Source organism: Natrix helvetica, assembly GCF_964273705.1.
Source record: "Natrix helvetica genome assembly, chromosome: 1".
Taxonomy (NCBI): Eukaryota; Metazoa; Chordata; class Lepidosauria; order Squamata; family Natricidae; genus Natrix; species Natrix helvetica.
The window spans coordinates 239,116,977-239,131,011 of NC_138548.1; the positions used below are offsets into that span (position 1 = coordinate 239,116,977).

General features: G+C 44.2%; 1 protein-coding gene across 1 annotated transcript in view; it reads right to left on the reverse strand.

Moving 5' to 3' along the window:
• Positions 1-4,565: 4,565 nt before the first annotated feature.
• The window catches only part of FSCN2 (fascin actin-bundling protein 2, retinal), an 85,867-nt gene continuing 76,397 nt past the window's right edge, over positions 4,566-14,035 (reverse strand). The window contains exons 3-6 of the mRNA XM_081938729.1: positions 13,603-13,759; positions 9,546-9,667; positions 7,678-7,845; positions 4,566-5,568 (exon numbers count right to left, since the gene is read on the reverse strand). Of these exons, the coding sequence (XP_081794855.1) occupies positions 5,363-5,568; positions 7,678-7,845; positions 9,546-9,667; positions 13,603-13,759 (653 nt within the window). The 3' untranslated portion in view covers positions 4,566-5,362. The remainder of the gene's footprint in view (positions 5,569-7,677; positions 7,846-9,545; positions 9,668-13,602; positions 13,760-14,035) is intronic.

A 14,035-nucleotide genomic window follows, 5' to 3' on the forward strand; every position in this document is an offset into this window, starting at 1 on the left:
CATGAAAGCGTGCAGTGCTTAATAAGTTGTTTAAACCAGATATATCTTGAGTCCCTACACGATTTTCCCTCTCTAATTAGGCGGGTCTTTCAAGCTTTCCCACGCAGGGAAAAAAGAAAAATGGGCAGAGGCCTAACCCTGCATTAGCTCAGCAGTCGTAACTTTTGCCCGAGTTGGCTGCTTTTCTTCTTTCTTCCTTTCATTGACATTCGCTGTCGAGCTTCAACTGGCGTTCCCTGCCCATCTCCCACAGGCGGGAGGGGGAGCACCAGCGCCCATTCATCCTTTCGGCGATTTACGGAGCCGCTCCCGCCCATGCGGAAGACGATCAGCCTGGCGATCGCACTCCCCTTTGCAAAGGTCCCCCGTCTGCCAGCGATGCCCTTTTTTGGATCGGGGACTCGCCCCGCTGCCCAGAGCGGATATAGGCGGCGCCGCGGTCCCCAGTGGGAGTCGCTGGTCCTCTCCGCAGCGCAGGCATGGAGAGCAGCTCGCCGTGGGATCAAGAGAGGCGGTCACCCCCTCGCCCTGCGCGATTTGACGCTTAGCGACCGGAGCCAAGGAGCTTCTTTTCTCTGAGTGAAGCGAGGAACGTGACTTTTTTCATCCACCGATTGCACAAACACGCACACACACACGCCCCATTTAAACCCTAACTTGGCTTTGCCGACCAGATGGCAGATTGGACGCCCCCGTGTCCCTCGATCCGTTTGCTCGGGGGAAAGTCTGGATTTTTTTTTTTAAGGGACGCTGTGTCCTTTTTGCCTTTGATGCGAGGCGGTTCGAGATAAGCGAGATTCGGATACTGCATGTAATTGCTACTCGTGTGCGGTTTCCTAACATCTGGATCTGGGGTCTAAAGTCTGTCGCTCTGTTTGCCTTATATGGCTCTGTCCGAACTTGCCCTGCCTGTTTCCTTTCCCTTCAGGGCAGGGGAAAAAAATTGCCTTTATAAGGGCCGGGGACAGCGAGGGGGGGGGGGGAGAGGAAGAGGAGGAGGCGATCTCGCCGTCGCTTTCTTTTGCAGCACAAAGGATTTCCATTTCTCCTTCCGCTTCTTGTACTCGATCACCTGCTAGATAGACCATCATTTGAATGTCTGCAGCCCCCGCCCACATACCTCAAGCTGGAGAAGCCATTCGGCTCGCCTGACTTGCCTTAAACCCTAAATCGGCTAGGTTCTTCCCCCCCCCCGCCCACTTTCCCCGATCAAGTGTTTGTAACCTTTTCCCAGAAAGATGGGAAGGTGAACAGTAAGCAGTAACAGAGTAGGAAGGGACCTTGGGGGTCATCTAGTCCAACCCCCTGCTCTGTACTAGAGATTCGAACCGGGAAACTGCTGACCTTTCTTATCGACAAGCTCAGTGTCTCAGCAACTGAGCCACTTTAGCGACCTTTGTGATGGGCCCAATAAAAGCATTGCCCCCAATATGTCTTTTGAATGACTTTTGAGAGACTAAAGGACAACGAATTATTCCATACATTCATTCTCTCCCCCCCCCCCCTTGCTCTTTCTCTCTCAAAAGTGGCAGCTGCATTGTAAGGCAGGTGGTTTTTTTCCCCTGGCTCCAGGGACCGCTTTGCTTACTTGCCTGAATTATTGTCAGGTACTTGAGAGAGGCCATTTTATTCCCCGTGATGGAGCCTTGTTATGGGACCCTGTGGAAAACTTAAATGGCAGCTCTCGCAGGAGCACAGCTGCCCTCCAGATGAAATGCTGGCACCGAGACACCGCACAGTGGAGGGGTTTTCTGGCCCTGTTTGTGTGCAGTGCTGCATCCCTCTGCAGCTAGTTGTAGTTTAAAACCTGCTACTGCATGTGAGCTCACTCAAAATGGCTAATTCTCAGTTCAGAATGCCATGTAGACACAGAACATTCACTTCACTGAGTATCCAGTGGGTAGGCCAAATAAATCCAGCCTTGAGTTTAAGGGATAGAGTGGCTCTTAAAATGCCCAGTATATGAAATGTGATGAGTAAACTGTGCCACAGGGGGCTGTGCTGCTCTTTATGCTCCAGATCACACCTCCATCTGTTCCCTGACTTCGTAGCATCTGCGTAACTGCCCGGGTATTTTTCTCTTCTTCTCTGTATAAACATGTGTACATGCACTGAGGTGACTAGTACAATAAATGCTTTGGCTAGGTATTCAGGAACTCCTCCTCAGTTCCATTAGAACAAGATCTGGCTCATAATAATGCCAGCACAAAGCATGGACTAGACTGGGTTAAATGTTTACACAGAAGGTTTTGTTGCTTTCCACTGTGTAAACGTATAAATCAGGTGTGTAAGAAAGCCTTCAAAGAGAAACAAAGAACCTCCATGAATTGTACATAGTCCTTGCTTATTGCCCACTTGGAATTTACCATGGAAATAATAAGATTCCAGTTGAAAAAATAATGTTATCACTAATTTACGACTATTTATGACCTTCATAGTGTCCCTGGGTCACAATTTTGCCATTACAGGCAGTATGCACTGTCCTTTGCATGACCTGTTTTATATTTCTTTTCTTCCCCTTTGCAAAACAGTGATATCGGAGAGGAAGGGATTTCAAGAGAATAAACTGTTTTGTTCTTTCATACATTGAAAGCAATGTGATCACACTGGCAGCCTGGAGCTAGCAGCCACAAGTGTGCTAGGCAAACAGTTTACAGTTTTCTCTTGAAATCTCTTTCTCTCCAATCTCTCTTGTGAGGAGAGAGGAGAAATAAAGCAAGTGATTTGACCTTTCTCTTGTCTGCAGAGCAGCGAGATGGGACAGGAAGAGATTTCAAGACAGTCAGCTGTTCATTCTTCTATATATTGAAAGCAATAGAACGTGCTGGCAGCAGGAAACGTTTGGGCAAAGGAGAAACTACCTACAAAAATCATTTGGTTTTTTTTCTCCCCATTCTCACAATGTGGAGAGATTGGAGAGCAATTTCAAGAAAGTACTGTAAGCTGTTTGTGTAGTGTTCCTGCCCCAAGATGTGCTGTAATTGCATTGCTTTCTATGTGTACAACAAAGTAAGCAGGTACTGGAGCATTCCAAAGGGCAAGAGAATGGTTAGGAGGCAAGCAACAGGTGAAGTTGTAACTATTCTGTTTTATGGATCTGCATCTTTTTATACACCACTGTAATTTTCTTCATCTTTATTGCAGCTTCATTTTTCTTGTTTTGAGCTGATGAGTTTCTAATGACTCTAAGTTGAAGAAGTAAATACTAGTCTCGTTCTCAGATGCAAGTATGCTTTTGGACAGTACCTTTTGGGCAACAAAACAAAAAGCAAATCTGAAATACTCATTTGTTTAGTATCCACACTCCTGCCTGTTTGTTGCCTTCGAATAACGAGAGTCTCTCCATTTCCAGTAGAGGGCGGGGGATGGTAGAAAGGCTGCTTCCACTGCAGTGGTGGGATTCAAATTTTTTACTACTGGTTCAGTGGGTGTGGCTTGTGGGTGTGGCATGGCTTGGGGGCGTGGCTTGGGGCGTGGCAGGGGAAGGATACTGTAAAATCTCCATTCCTACCCCACTCCAAGGGAAGGTTACTGCAAAATCCCCATTCCTTCCCGATCAGCTGGGACTCGGGAGGCAGAGAATAGATGGGGGCAGGGCCAATCAGAGGTGGTACTTACCGGTTCTCTGAACTACTCAAAATTTCCACTACTGGTTCTCCAGAACTAGTCAGAACCTGCTGAATACCACCTCTGTTTTACTGGAAGATTTCTGTTTTTGCCTGCTGCACCGCATTAGCAATAGTGTTGCTTTACAATTGCTATGCATTACTTTCAGACTAAAAATAGAGAAAAGGGGTACAAAAAAAAGGCAGAATGCTGTGAATTCTGAAACAATACAAAAGTTCCAGTTACAACTTACTCAGCCTCCGTTCTCCTGCTAAAGGCCTTTGCTTTTTCCAATGCTGTGGAAGCAGAGCCATTCCATCAGGCAGGAGAAACTAGGGGAGCCAGCCATGTCTGTAGAGATCTCATAGACAATGGTGTTGCATGACAGCTATTGGGACAGGAAACTTCATTGAACCAGCATCCTTCCTTTTCAGGTTATTTGCGGAAGGGATGTCGGATATGGAAGGAGAGCAGAGTAGAAGGTTGCTTCAATAACTGGACAGCCCTGGGAATGGTGAAAATTTCCTGAAGAGCAACTGTAAAATTAATCCTAACTCAGGCAAGAATTCCACAGCCCCAGACCTCCATTCTTCCTATAAAAAAGCTCATCCATCACTAATTTTCCTTCCTTTAAATCTTAGTCGATATTTTGCAAGCCTGCCCAAAATTCAATCTACTCTCCTTCTTGTCTTACCCCAGGATTTTATTTTATTATTTAAAAGCTTGCAACAGCTGGACCACCTCATTCTCCTCCTGCCAGGCATTTCTGAGTGTGTTAGCTTCTAAACTATATCTCCGGCATCTAGAGTAGAAAATACATTACATTTTATGCGTTTATTGTCTTTATTTCATCAGATTTGAATCCCACTTTTTATAACATCAGCTCAAAGCGGTATACAAAGTTTGTGCACTCTCTCTCTTCCCCCCTCCCACTCTCTCTCCCCCTCCATTTCTCCTCACAATACCACCCTGTGATATTTGGGCTGAGAGAACAGCCACACACCACCAAATTCCTCCCATGTTTGGGCTATAAAACCTCTTGAGTTAGGAAAGTTAATGTGGGAAGGGCTTGATTCAAAAGAGCTGTTCCTAGAAACAAAAGTAATCTGGAAATACAGAGCATATTAAACATATTGCAGGCCTTGACTGAAACTGCCAAGAGCAGAGAATATAGGGATGTCCGGGGCCTATTGCTACTTAGCTTTAAAATACCAGATTTTAAGGGCCAGATAAATACCCAAGCCTTTATTGTGTTGGGTATTGGGAGCACCCCTAACATCTGTGTCTTTAGTTATTGCATCCAGCTAGCTGACTTTCCACGTTTGCAATGAATCCTGAAACTGTGGTGTCTCCTTTGTTTTGCATACCCATGTTTCCTGGAACGTTGACATACCAACATCGGATGTCTTGTAAAGTATGACACCTCTGGAGGAAAAAAACAAGGATGCCTAGGGAAACTGGTAGGGAAATACAACCTCTGCGACTTAGTCAGGCACAGCATAGTAATCTCCTTCTAGGAGCCTTACTAGTGTGTCACTTCTAAACTTAGGCAAGAAAGACCAAAATAAAAATAAAAATACCCCTAGGTGAAGAGGTTCCTCTATCCTGAGCCATCTTTTTCCTTGCAGGCTATGGAAGCGCAAGGCCCCTCGAGTCCAGGTGCCAGAACTCACCTTCCCCTCTCACATGCCACCCAAGTGTCCAGGCTTGGGCACCAGGCTGGGCCCTGGAGAATCTCAAGCCTTGTGGGAGGGGCTCAGTACTCCCAAAATGTCGCATAGTTTAGGGTATCAGCATCAGCCCGCAGGGTTCCAGCTGGGTCTCCTCGTAGGTATTTGCCATTCTTCCCTTTAATGGCCACCTGGCTGCACTCGCGGAACTCAAAGAAGAAGTCCTCAGACGTCTCACCGTCGCTGCACACGGTGCCATTGCTAGCCACATACCAGAACCTGTCATTGAGGCCTAGGAGCACCAAAGAGGCACAAGTCATTGAAAGGCGCATACAATGGAGCCACTTGGCCTTATTAATTCTAAACCTTTGCTTGGATGTTTCCCTGATAGCGTGTTTCTCCCAAAGTAAGACAGGGTCTTATTTTCTTTTGACCCCCGAAATAAGCACTTGGCCTTATTTTCGGGGAGGTCTTGTTATTTTTGAGGTGCAGGAGGCAGCGAGAGTGGTCACCTCATGGCTGCTGCTGTGTTGCAATATTTTCTGGGAGGGCTTATTTTCGGGGGAGGGCTTATTTTAGCGCATGCGCTCAAAAGCCCAATTGGCCTTATTATCCGGGGAGGTCTTATTTTCAGGGAAACAGGGTAGTTTTTCTTGTAGGGAAATCACATGCAAGCCAGAATCCACAATGGACCAGGATGTTCAAACTTTGTAAAGGGATGATTGAAATATGAAAACGAGCACTAATGCCAGGATGATGAGGTGATTATGAAGGTTCTTTAGAGTGGGGGGAAGGACTCTTAAAAAGACAACATTTGTCCAGTTCTCTCATTCAACAACCAACACACTCAAGATCACAGTACAGAATCTAGAGTGCAGATGGTTCCACCATATGCAAGAACATGTTAGGAGAAGTGAAAATAAAAGCCACGTTAAAAATAGCATGAAGCCCCAGGCTCCCTAATTAAAACACTGGCATATGCATCCTTTGCCAAGGCCAGTCCTCTGTTTAAATGTCTTCCAATTGAACAGCTGCCCATAGCTGCTCAAGGTAGAGGAATGAGATAAGAGAACAAGGAGTTGCCCATTCCAGGTGATTCCTGCAAGACAGACCATACAAGACACTCACTTGGTCACAATCTTCCCCCAATATAGGGAGATTTGATCCCTATCACCATAATTATTTCCCAATAAGCACCCAGAAAGAAAAATGAACATGTGCCATTTTGTGTTCTTTTGCAAATGAGTATCTTCTTTTCCTCACATGGAGCAGAGGGTGGGGATGATGGAACAGCTGGAGCAAGGTGGAAATGTTCTAAATCTCTTTCTTGTCTACCAACAGCAGCACAGCAGCTAACTATGATAGCCCAGAGATAGCTCCATATGGCAAGTCAGATGTGAGGCTCCCTTGTGACTTGGATAACTTTCCACAGTTTAATCTATTGTGTGAAATTAGCTGATGGATTGTAAAGATCTGCTCTACGTTAATTTTTTAAAATGCTTGTGATGCTCCTAAACTGCCCATTATAGCTGTTTCCCTTCCAATTTTCTTTCTTCAACAGTCAGTAGCCTTTGACTGTTGATCATATTCAGTTTTCATTAGGCCTTTTTTTTTACAATCTATTTCTCCACTTGTACAATACTTCCTTCTTGGGGATGATAATACAGGTGGGCCCACAATTGGCCCCAAAATTCCTGTTACTAAGTGAGACATCTGTTAAGTCTGTTTTGTCCCATTTTTACAACTGTTCTTGCCACAATTAAGTGAATCACTACACTTATTAACCAATTCCGTTGTATTCATTTTGTATAATGACAATAAAGGCTATACTATACTATTAAATTATTAACATGGTTCTTAAGTGAATCTGGCTTCCCGATTGACTTTGCTTGTTGAAAGGAGATCACATGACTGTGGAAAACTGCAACCGTGAGAAATAAAAGCAAGTTGCCACATATGTTAATATTGATCCCATGGCCATGGGGCTCCTGCAATGGTCATAAGTGTGAAAAATGGTCATAACTTCAAATTTATGTAACTTCTTATGATCACTAAACAAATTGTTTTAAATTGGGGACTACCTGTATTTTGTCTACGGATGCACTGGCACTTAGAACATTTAATAACTATTATTATACAGGGTTGGGATGAATTGTAGTCAACAAAATGGACATTCTTGCATGTGAATGCATATGGGAACTTCAAAGCATTAACACTAAGCAACCTTTGAATACACTACATGTTCACTCACATGCAGGAAGTGCCCCACTGTGTTTCGTGTATGGCATTCCTCTGACGTGTGATTGATTGATTAATTAATTAATTAATTCACGGTGTGAATGAAGAACGTTCCCCAACTCCTTCTCTCTTCCAACCACCCAGTTTTCAGCCAACTAATTACCTTTGACCTGGTAAGCACCATCACTGAAGTTGAGGTGGAAGACATCATAGATGGAACGGTTGGCATCCAACAAGTTGGAGTTGCGATGGTAACAGACAAAGCCATGAGCCCCACGAAGAACTAGAATGGGTCGGTTGATCAACTTGAGAACAAATTCTTCATCTTTCCCTGTTGCAACAACTATAACTCAGTGCATTCTGAGGTGAATGAGACTACCATATAACCCTGAAGAGCTAGGAAATCTAAAAAAGGACATTTCACACAAAAGAATACAAGTTTGCTCCCTTAGAAATGCCTGTTCATGTGGATATTTGGCAAACAGAAGGGAAGATTTTAAGTAGTTAGGGCTATGAAGTTGGACAGTCCTACTTCTGCAAGTTCCCTGCATCTGCCAAAATTCTAGAAATGTTGAAGAACCCTGCTTCTTTCCATGCTTGGGGTAATCCAGATACAATAATCTCTTAATTCTGAGGCTAAACAAGTCTTGCTTTAGGATTCTCTTGTCAGTTAAAATTGTTTTCACATAAGGTAAAGGTAAAGCTTCCCCTTGCACATGTGTGCTAGTCATTCCTGACTCTAGGGGGCGGTGCTCATCTCCCTTTCAAAGCCAGCGCTGTCTGAAGATCTCTCTGTGGTCATCGTGCCGGCATGACTAAACGCCGAAGGCGCACGGAATGCTGTTACCTTCCCACCAAAGGTGGTTCCTATTTTTCTACTTGTATTTTTACATGCTTTCCAACTGCTAGGTTGGCGGAAGGTGCGACAAGTAATGGGAGCTCACTCCATTACATGACGCTAGGGATTCGAACCGCTGAATTGCCAACCTTCTGATTTACAAGCTCAGCATCTTAGCCACTGAGCTATCCCGTCCCTAGTTTTCACATACAGGATGCAGAGCTATTTACTAATAAAAGAGCTTGAGAGTGTTCTAGAGTCAGCTCAAGAACACAATGATGTCCTCTTGTCAGCCTGTATTGAGCAGATAAGTCTCATTGGATTTACTTGCTCCTTACTAACTGATCTGAACATCTGCTTTGCTAACTATGGCTTCAAAACTGGCTGATCAGGGTCTACCAACTCAATGATAAGGTTCCCATAATTGCTAAGCCAATGGTGCTTAACCATGCTTGGTTCATGATGCCACAAGTACCCAGGTTCATATGACATGTTTAACTCAAAATAAGCATATACAGGTAACATAATGCTTAACATGCTGCTGAACACAGCTAGCATTTCTAGAAATAGATTCGGTTTTTTCCAACTTCCTTGGAAACTTCAGTTTTCTTCAATTCTCTATCTAACTCTCCACTATTACACACACATTTTAGGATCTATTCCGGCTCTCTCCAGTCCCTCTTGATTTTTCTAAGCCCCAAAGTTTATTGCTTGCAGTGGGGCACAGGGAGAACGATAATGAGAGTGTAGTCCAATGTATTTGGAGAGATCCAGATTTATACTCGCTTTTTTTTTTGCTACTATGGTAATTAGAGCTATATAGAAACTTCAACCATACTTTCAGATATTGTTAGATTATCTGGCTTTATTCTGCTTTACCATTTTTGAGATTCCACAAAGCATACAATTGTGTTCAATATTTGATATCCAGATTTGGTTTGATTATTCATCTTTCAAAGCCATTTTTAATATGAAAGTGGTAGAAAACGAATGGGTTTGACTAATCCACCACTCCACTAAAACTCCACTTAGCACGGCAATTGCCAGATATGTTGTGGTCCTTCAGTATCCAAAAGACAACAGATTTCTCACAACGGCTTCCTACTTTTTTCGATCTAGAAGGACTGAGCTTCTGAAACAAAGCCCCCAGGGAGCTTCATCTTCAGGATCCAGATTCCAGAGATAAGACTCACCCACTCTGTCACTGACAGCTGCCAGTTGCCCATTCTTCTTGGTGCAGATGTATTTGCCATTGTTAGCTTTAAGGGCAACACGGCGACCACGCCATTCAAGATCGAACATGGTGCTGGCGGATCTGAGGAAACCAAAGCAGAAAGGAAGAGCAGGGATTGATGGGAGAATCAGAAAGGAGAAACTATTCATTCCTTCCAAAATATTTTATTCTTTTTGTTCTATTCGACATTTATTACACATATAAAGCAGGCGTACAGTATATCTACAGCATCCCACAACATGGGAGGGAGATCTATGGAATCTTGATACATTTGTAAAAATTGTACCTTGGATTGTATTTACAAAGGTTTATCGTGCCTTTGTAAACCAAAGGGGTGTCAAACTGGATTTCTTCACGGGCTGGATCAGCATTGTAGTTCTCCTCGGTGGGCTGCTGAGGGGGGGAGAGATGGGACGAATGCCTACTACAGCACCCTGCTGGCCAAAATGGGGTGTGCTCCCCCACCCCATTTTGGCAGCCAGAGGCATTTTGGGCCGCTTCTTTGCTATTTCCAGGCCGACCCTGCGAGCCACATTAAAACATCCTGCACGGCGAATCTGGCCCGCGGGCCTTGAGTTTGACACCCCTGCTCTATTGCAACCGTTTCCTGAAGGCTTAGATGCATTACTATTGAGCTTTGCCCTACCTTAACTCATTGGGTTTGCAGGTTTTCCCATGGAGAGCAAACCTTGTCTGACTAATCCTCTGCATTAGATATTCTACTAAATACGGTAAGTAATTTCCCCAAAGCACCAGGAGGCAAGACAAGAAACAATGGATGGAAACTAATCAAGGAGAAAAGCAACCTAGAACTAAGAAGAAATGTCCTAATAGTGAGAACAATGAATGGCTTGCCTTCAGAAATTGTGGGTGCCCCATCAATTGATGCTTTCAAGAAGAGACTGAACAGCCACTTGTCTGGAATGGTAGGGTCTCCTGCTTGAGCAGGTGGTTGAACTAGATGACCTCCAAGGTTATTCTATTCTATTCTATTCTATTCTATTCTTCTCCACTGCTCTTGGCAATCGATAGACTATGTGGAGTGGGGAATTTGCCATACTAAATGAAAAATGAAGGTCAGGAAACCCATTTGTAATGCACATTCCACCCAAAGCAGGGGCTTGGGAGGGCACATATTGCTGAATATTTTCCTTTTTCTTTGACACGGTTCCAGTGAATTGTAGCATAAAAGCATCCAGGCTTTACTCAGGGGCAGAAATAGGATTTTCCTAGATGTGACAAGTCTCTACAAGGAACATCAGGGAACTTATGTGCTTCATTTTATTGCCAAGTCCTATCCGGCCTTTGTCTTTGAATAGACATTCGTGTCACTGAAGAAGAATAGGGCGGCGGGGAGGGGGGAATATTTCTTTAGTGTCTACATATATGTTTCCAAGAGTTAATCTCACTCACTGTTAAATATGCTAATTTTAATCTAATCTACTTTTGTCCAGTTTTAGCCCGCAGCCCTGAGCTCATGCTTGCCTGGATTAGAAAGTTCTTAAATGTTCTTGCTTAAAAGAAGTGTCACATGTTAAAGGGGAAGTGAGGGCGCAGTTGGAGGAGGAGAAGGCAGAGAAGCTGTTGCTGGATCGCCCAGATTCTAAAATTAAAAACAGCTAAAAACAACCAAGAAGGTGGTGCTTGCTCTTTATTGTATTGAAACGAGGACACTTGAGAAAAGATGTTATTCTTTTCCATCATGTTTTTCTGGTCCTGCACTTACCTTGCATCCAAAATGGGACGCATGGAGATTCCTGGCAAGGGCGGGGTGGAGTGGGAGGGGCCAGCCAGGGGTGGGATTTGGAGATTCTCCGAACCAGTCATAATGTTACCTATGAGTTCTCCCGAACCCGGAAGAACCCGTAGCCGCCCTCCCGTTTGTACTAAACCAGCAGTCACTTCTGAAAGGGATTTTTTTTTAAATGATTGGGGGAAATGATTGGGGGAAAGGCTGATACCCCCATTCTTGGCAAACCTAATCCCATTCTTCCTCTCTTGAGGGTGCTTTCAATTTTGCAGCATCCCAGATCTTTCACAGATTCGGTTATGCGGTCCAAAGATGCCACTGACATATTCTCCAATCCTACTATTAAAAGTTCTCGAGCAACTGAGAAAACATTTCGCTAAAATAATAATAACAATTTAAAAAAAAACAGATTTAACAATTGTTGACAAGAAAGACAAAAGAGGTAGTGGACGTGGCAGCGCTGGAGACAGCAGAAGAAAAGAGACAGAACTGAAAAAGGTCACAAAATACCAAGACTGGCTAATAGAAGTGGAATAACAGTACAAAAGAATGCAAATGCTAACAGTGGTTGGCCGCTTGGGTTAAATTCCAAAGCAACTAGAGCACTACTTGAAAATCACCACCATTGACAAGATCACCATTACTCAATCCCAAAAGGCAGGTTTTCTTGGAACAATTTACATTCTGCCACAATATCTTTAACACCATCAAAACAGCATCATCTGCCTATCCCAGGTCCTTGGGAAGGACTCAATAGATCAGGGGTGTCAAACTTGATTTCATTTGGGGTTGTGTTGAATCTTGGGGGAGGGGGAGGGGTGGGTGTGGCCAGCTTGATGTCAGTCATGTCAGGGGCGCCTATGGCCCAAGCACTCTATGGCCCAGCGAAAACAGGCCCCCAAGCTCCATTTTCAGCTGGGATGGCCTCCTGCAATCCTCTGCCAGTGAAATCGGAGCTTGGGAGGGCCGTGCTTCGCCCTCGCAAGCTCTGTTTTCAGCTGCCATGGCCTCCTGCAGCCCTTTGCCAGCAAAACCAGAGCCCCCCCCCCTTGTGCTCTGTTTTCACTTGCAGAGGCACCAAGGGTCGGACCTTAGTTGTTTCTAGGGTGGCCCAGCGGGCCAGATCTAAGCACCCCACAGGCCAGATCCGGCCTAAGGGCCTTGAGTTTGACACGCCTGCAATAGGTGGGTAAAAGTGCCAAATCCAGTCTGATTATCTGGCTGACTGTGTGACGAACTATAATACATTTAATAATTTATTAAATTTGTAAGCTGCCCAACTCTCAGTAGCTCTGAGGCTGACAACCGTCAATTAATCAAGCATACAAACAAATAGTAAAATCAATGTAGTCCAAGGCAGAATCTATGACACTAGATTCTGCAGAAGAGAATTATGAAATTAGTTCTGATCAAGCAGTTGAATTATTTTAACCTTCCACCAACTGGCTGGCTGTTATTTGTGTAGAAGCAGATGAATGTTTCGTACAGGAATAACTTTTTGAAAACACCCACACCATCCAAATGTCCAAACATGGATTCCCGCACGAGGTGTGTGCCTTTTCAAAGAGATGGAGTCATTTGCATAGCACCTTTTTCAACCTGTTCCACTCTTACACGTTTGCCAAAGTTGTTGGTTTGGACAGGGGAGGAGGGGGAGAGAAGCAGAGAGAGACAGCATAGGAACAGTTGCTGCTGAAGGAGGAAGGGACATGTTCTTGAGAAACAGCAATTGTCTAAATGCAAACTCTGCAGAGGAAGATAAACGGGGGAGCAGATGCCAAAAGCAGCATCTTGCCATCATGGCACAAGCTTTCCCCCTTTTGCACAGGCACATTAACTCTATGGGTCTGCAAAAAAGAGAACCTGCTTTGTGAAGGTGCAGTGTTATTATTGTTGCTTTGATGAATTTAGCTCTTTGCTAAATCTGGTGCCCATTTCTCCTCCAAATGAGTTCTTCATTAAGATGCCTAGTGCATGCAACGGACACTCTTCTGAAATCCTGATTATTTAGGGTAGGACTATGCAATTTTCTTATGCTTAGGGGCTAGAGACAATGTCACTGCTGGAGACTAGCTGCTTTGATTGACTGTGCTTTCACCAAAATGGCTGCCCAAGGAGGTGGTAATGATCTATACTATAGTGATGTCTGCCTCACAGACAGACATGGAAATATATTTATTTTAATCCATATTCGGTCCACCGAGCATAGGTTATCAATCCCTGCTTTAGGGACCTGTCAGCAAAATGAAGCCACAGTGCAACTCACATTTCAGTAGCCATGGCTTGAATCCCTCCATGTGCCACCAAGGTCCAGTAGTTGCCTGCGTTGGAATGGAAAATGCACTTCTTGGTTTCTTTGTCAATCTGCATCTGGAAAGTCTCATGGTGTGTCTCTTCATCCTGATTGGCCGAGACATTCACACCTAGAAGGAAGAAGGCATTTTCAAATCATTTAGTTACCAGGTATCCCAATGGTAAGAAAAGATGCCAAGATCCTTAGGAAAATACTCAAGTAGGGGTACTAATTTAGACACATGGAACTTGTAAATAATTATTTAAACAGTTAAAACAGCACAATATGTTTTATTAACCACCCATTATTAATAATAACAATTAGGCATTTTATGTACACTTTATAATCTCCTCTCAACAGGCAAAAAGGCTCAAAGTCAAGGTTCCAAATAGCACCCAAAAATAAA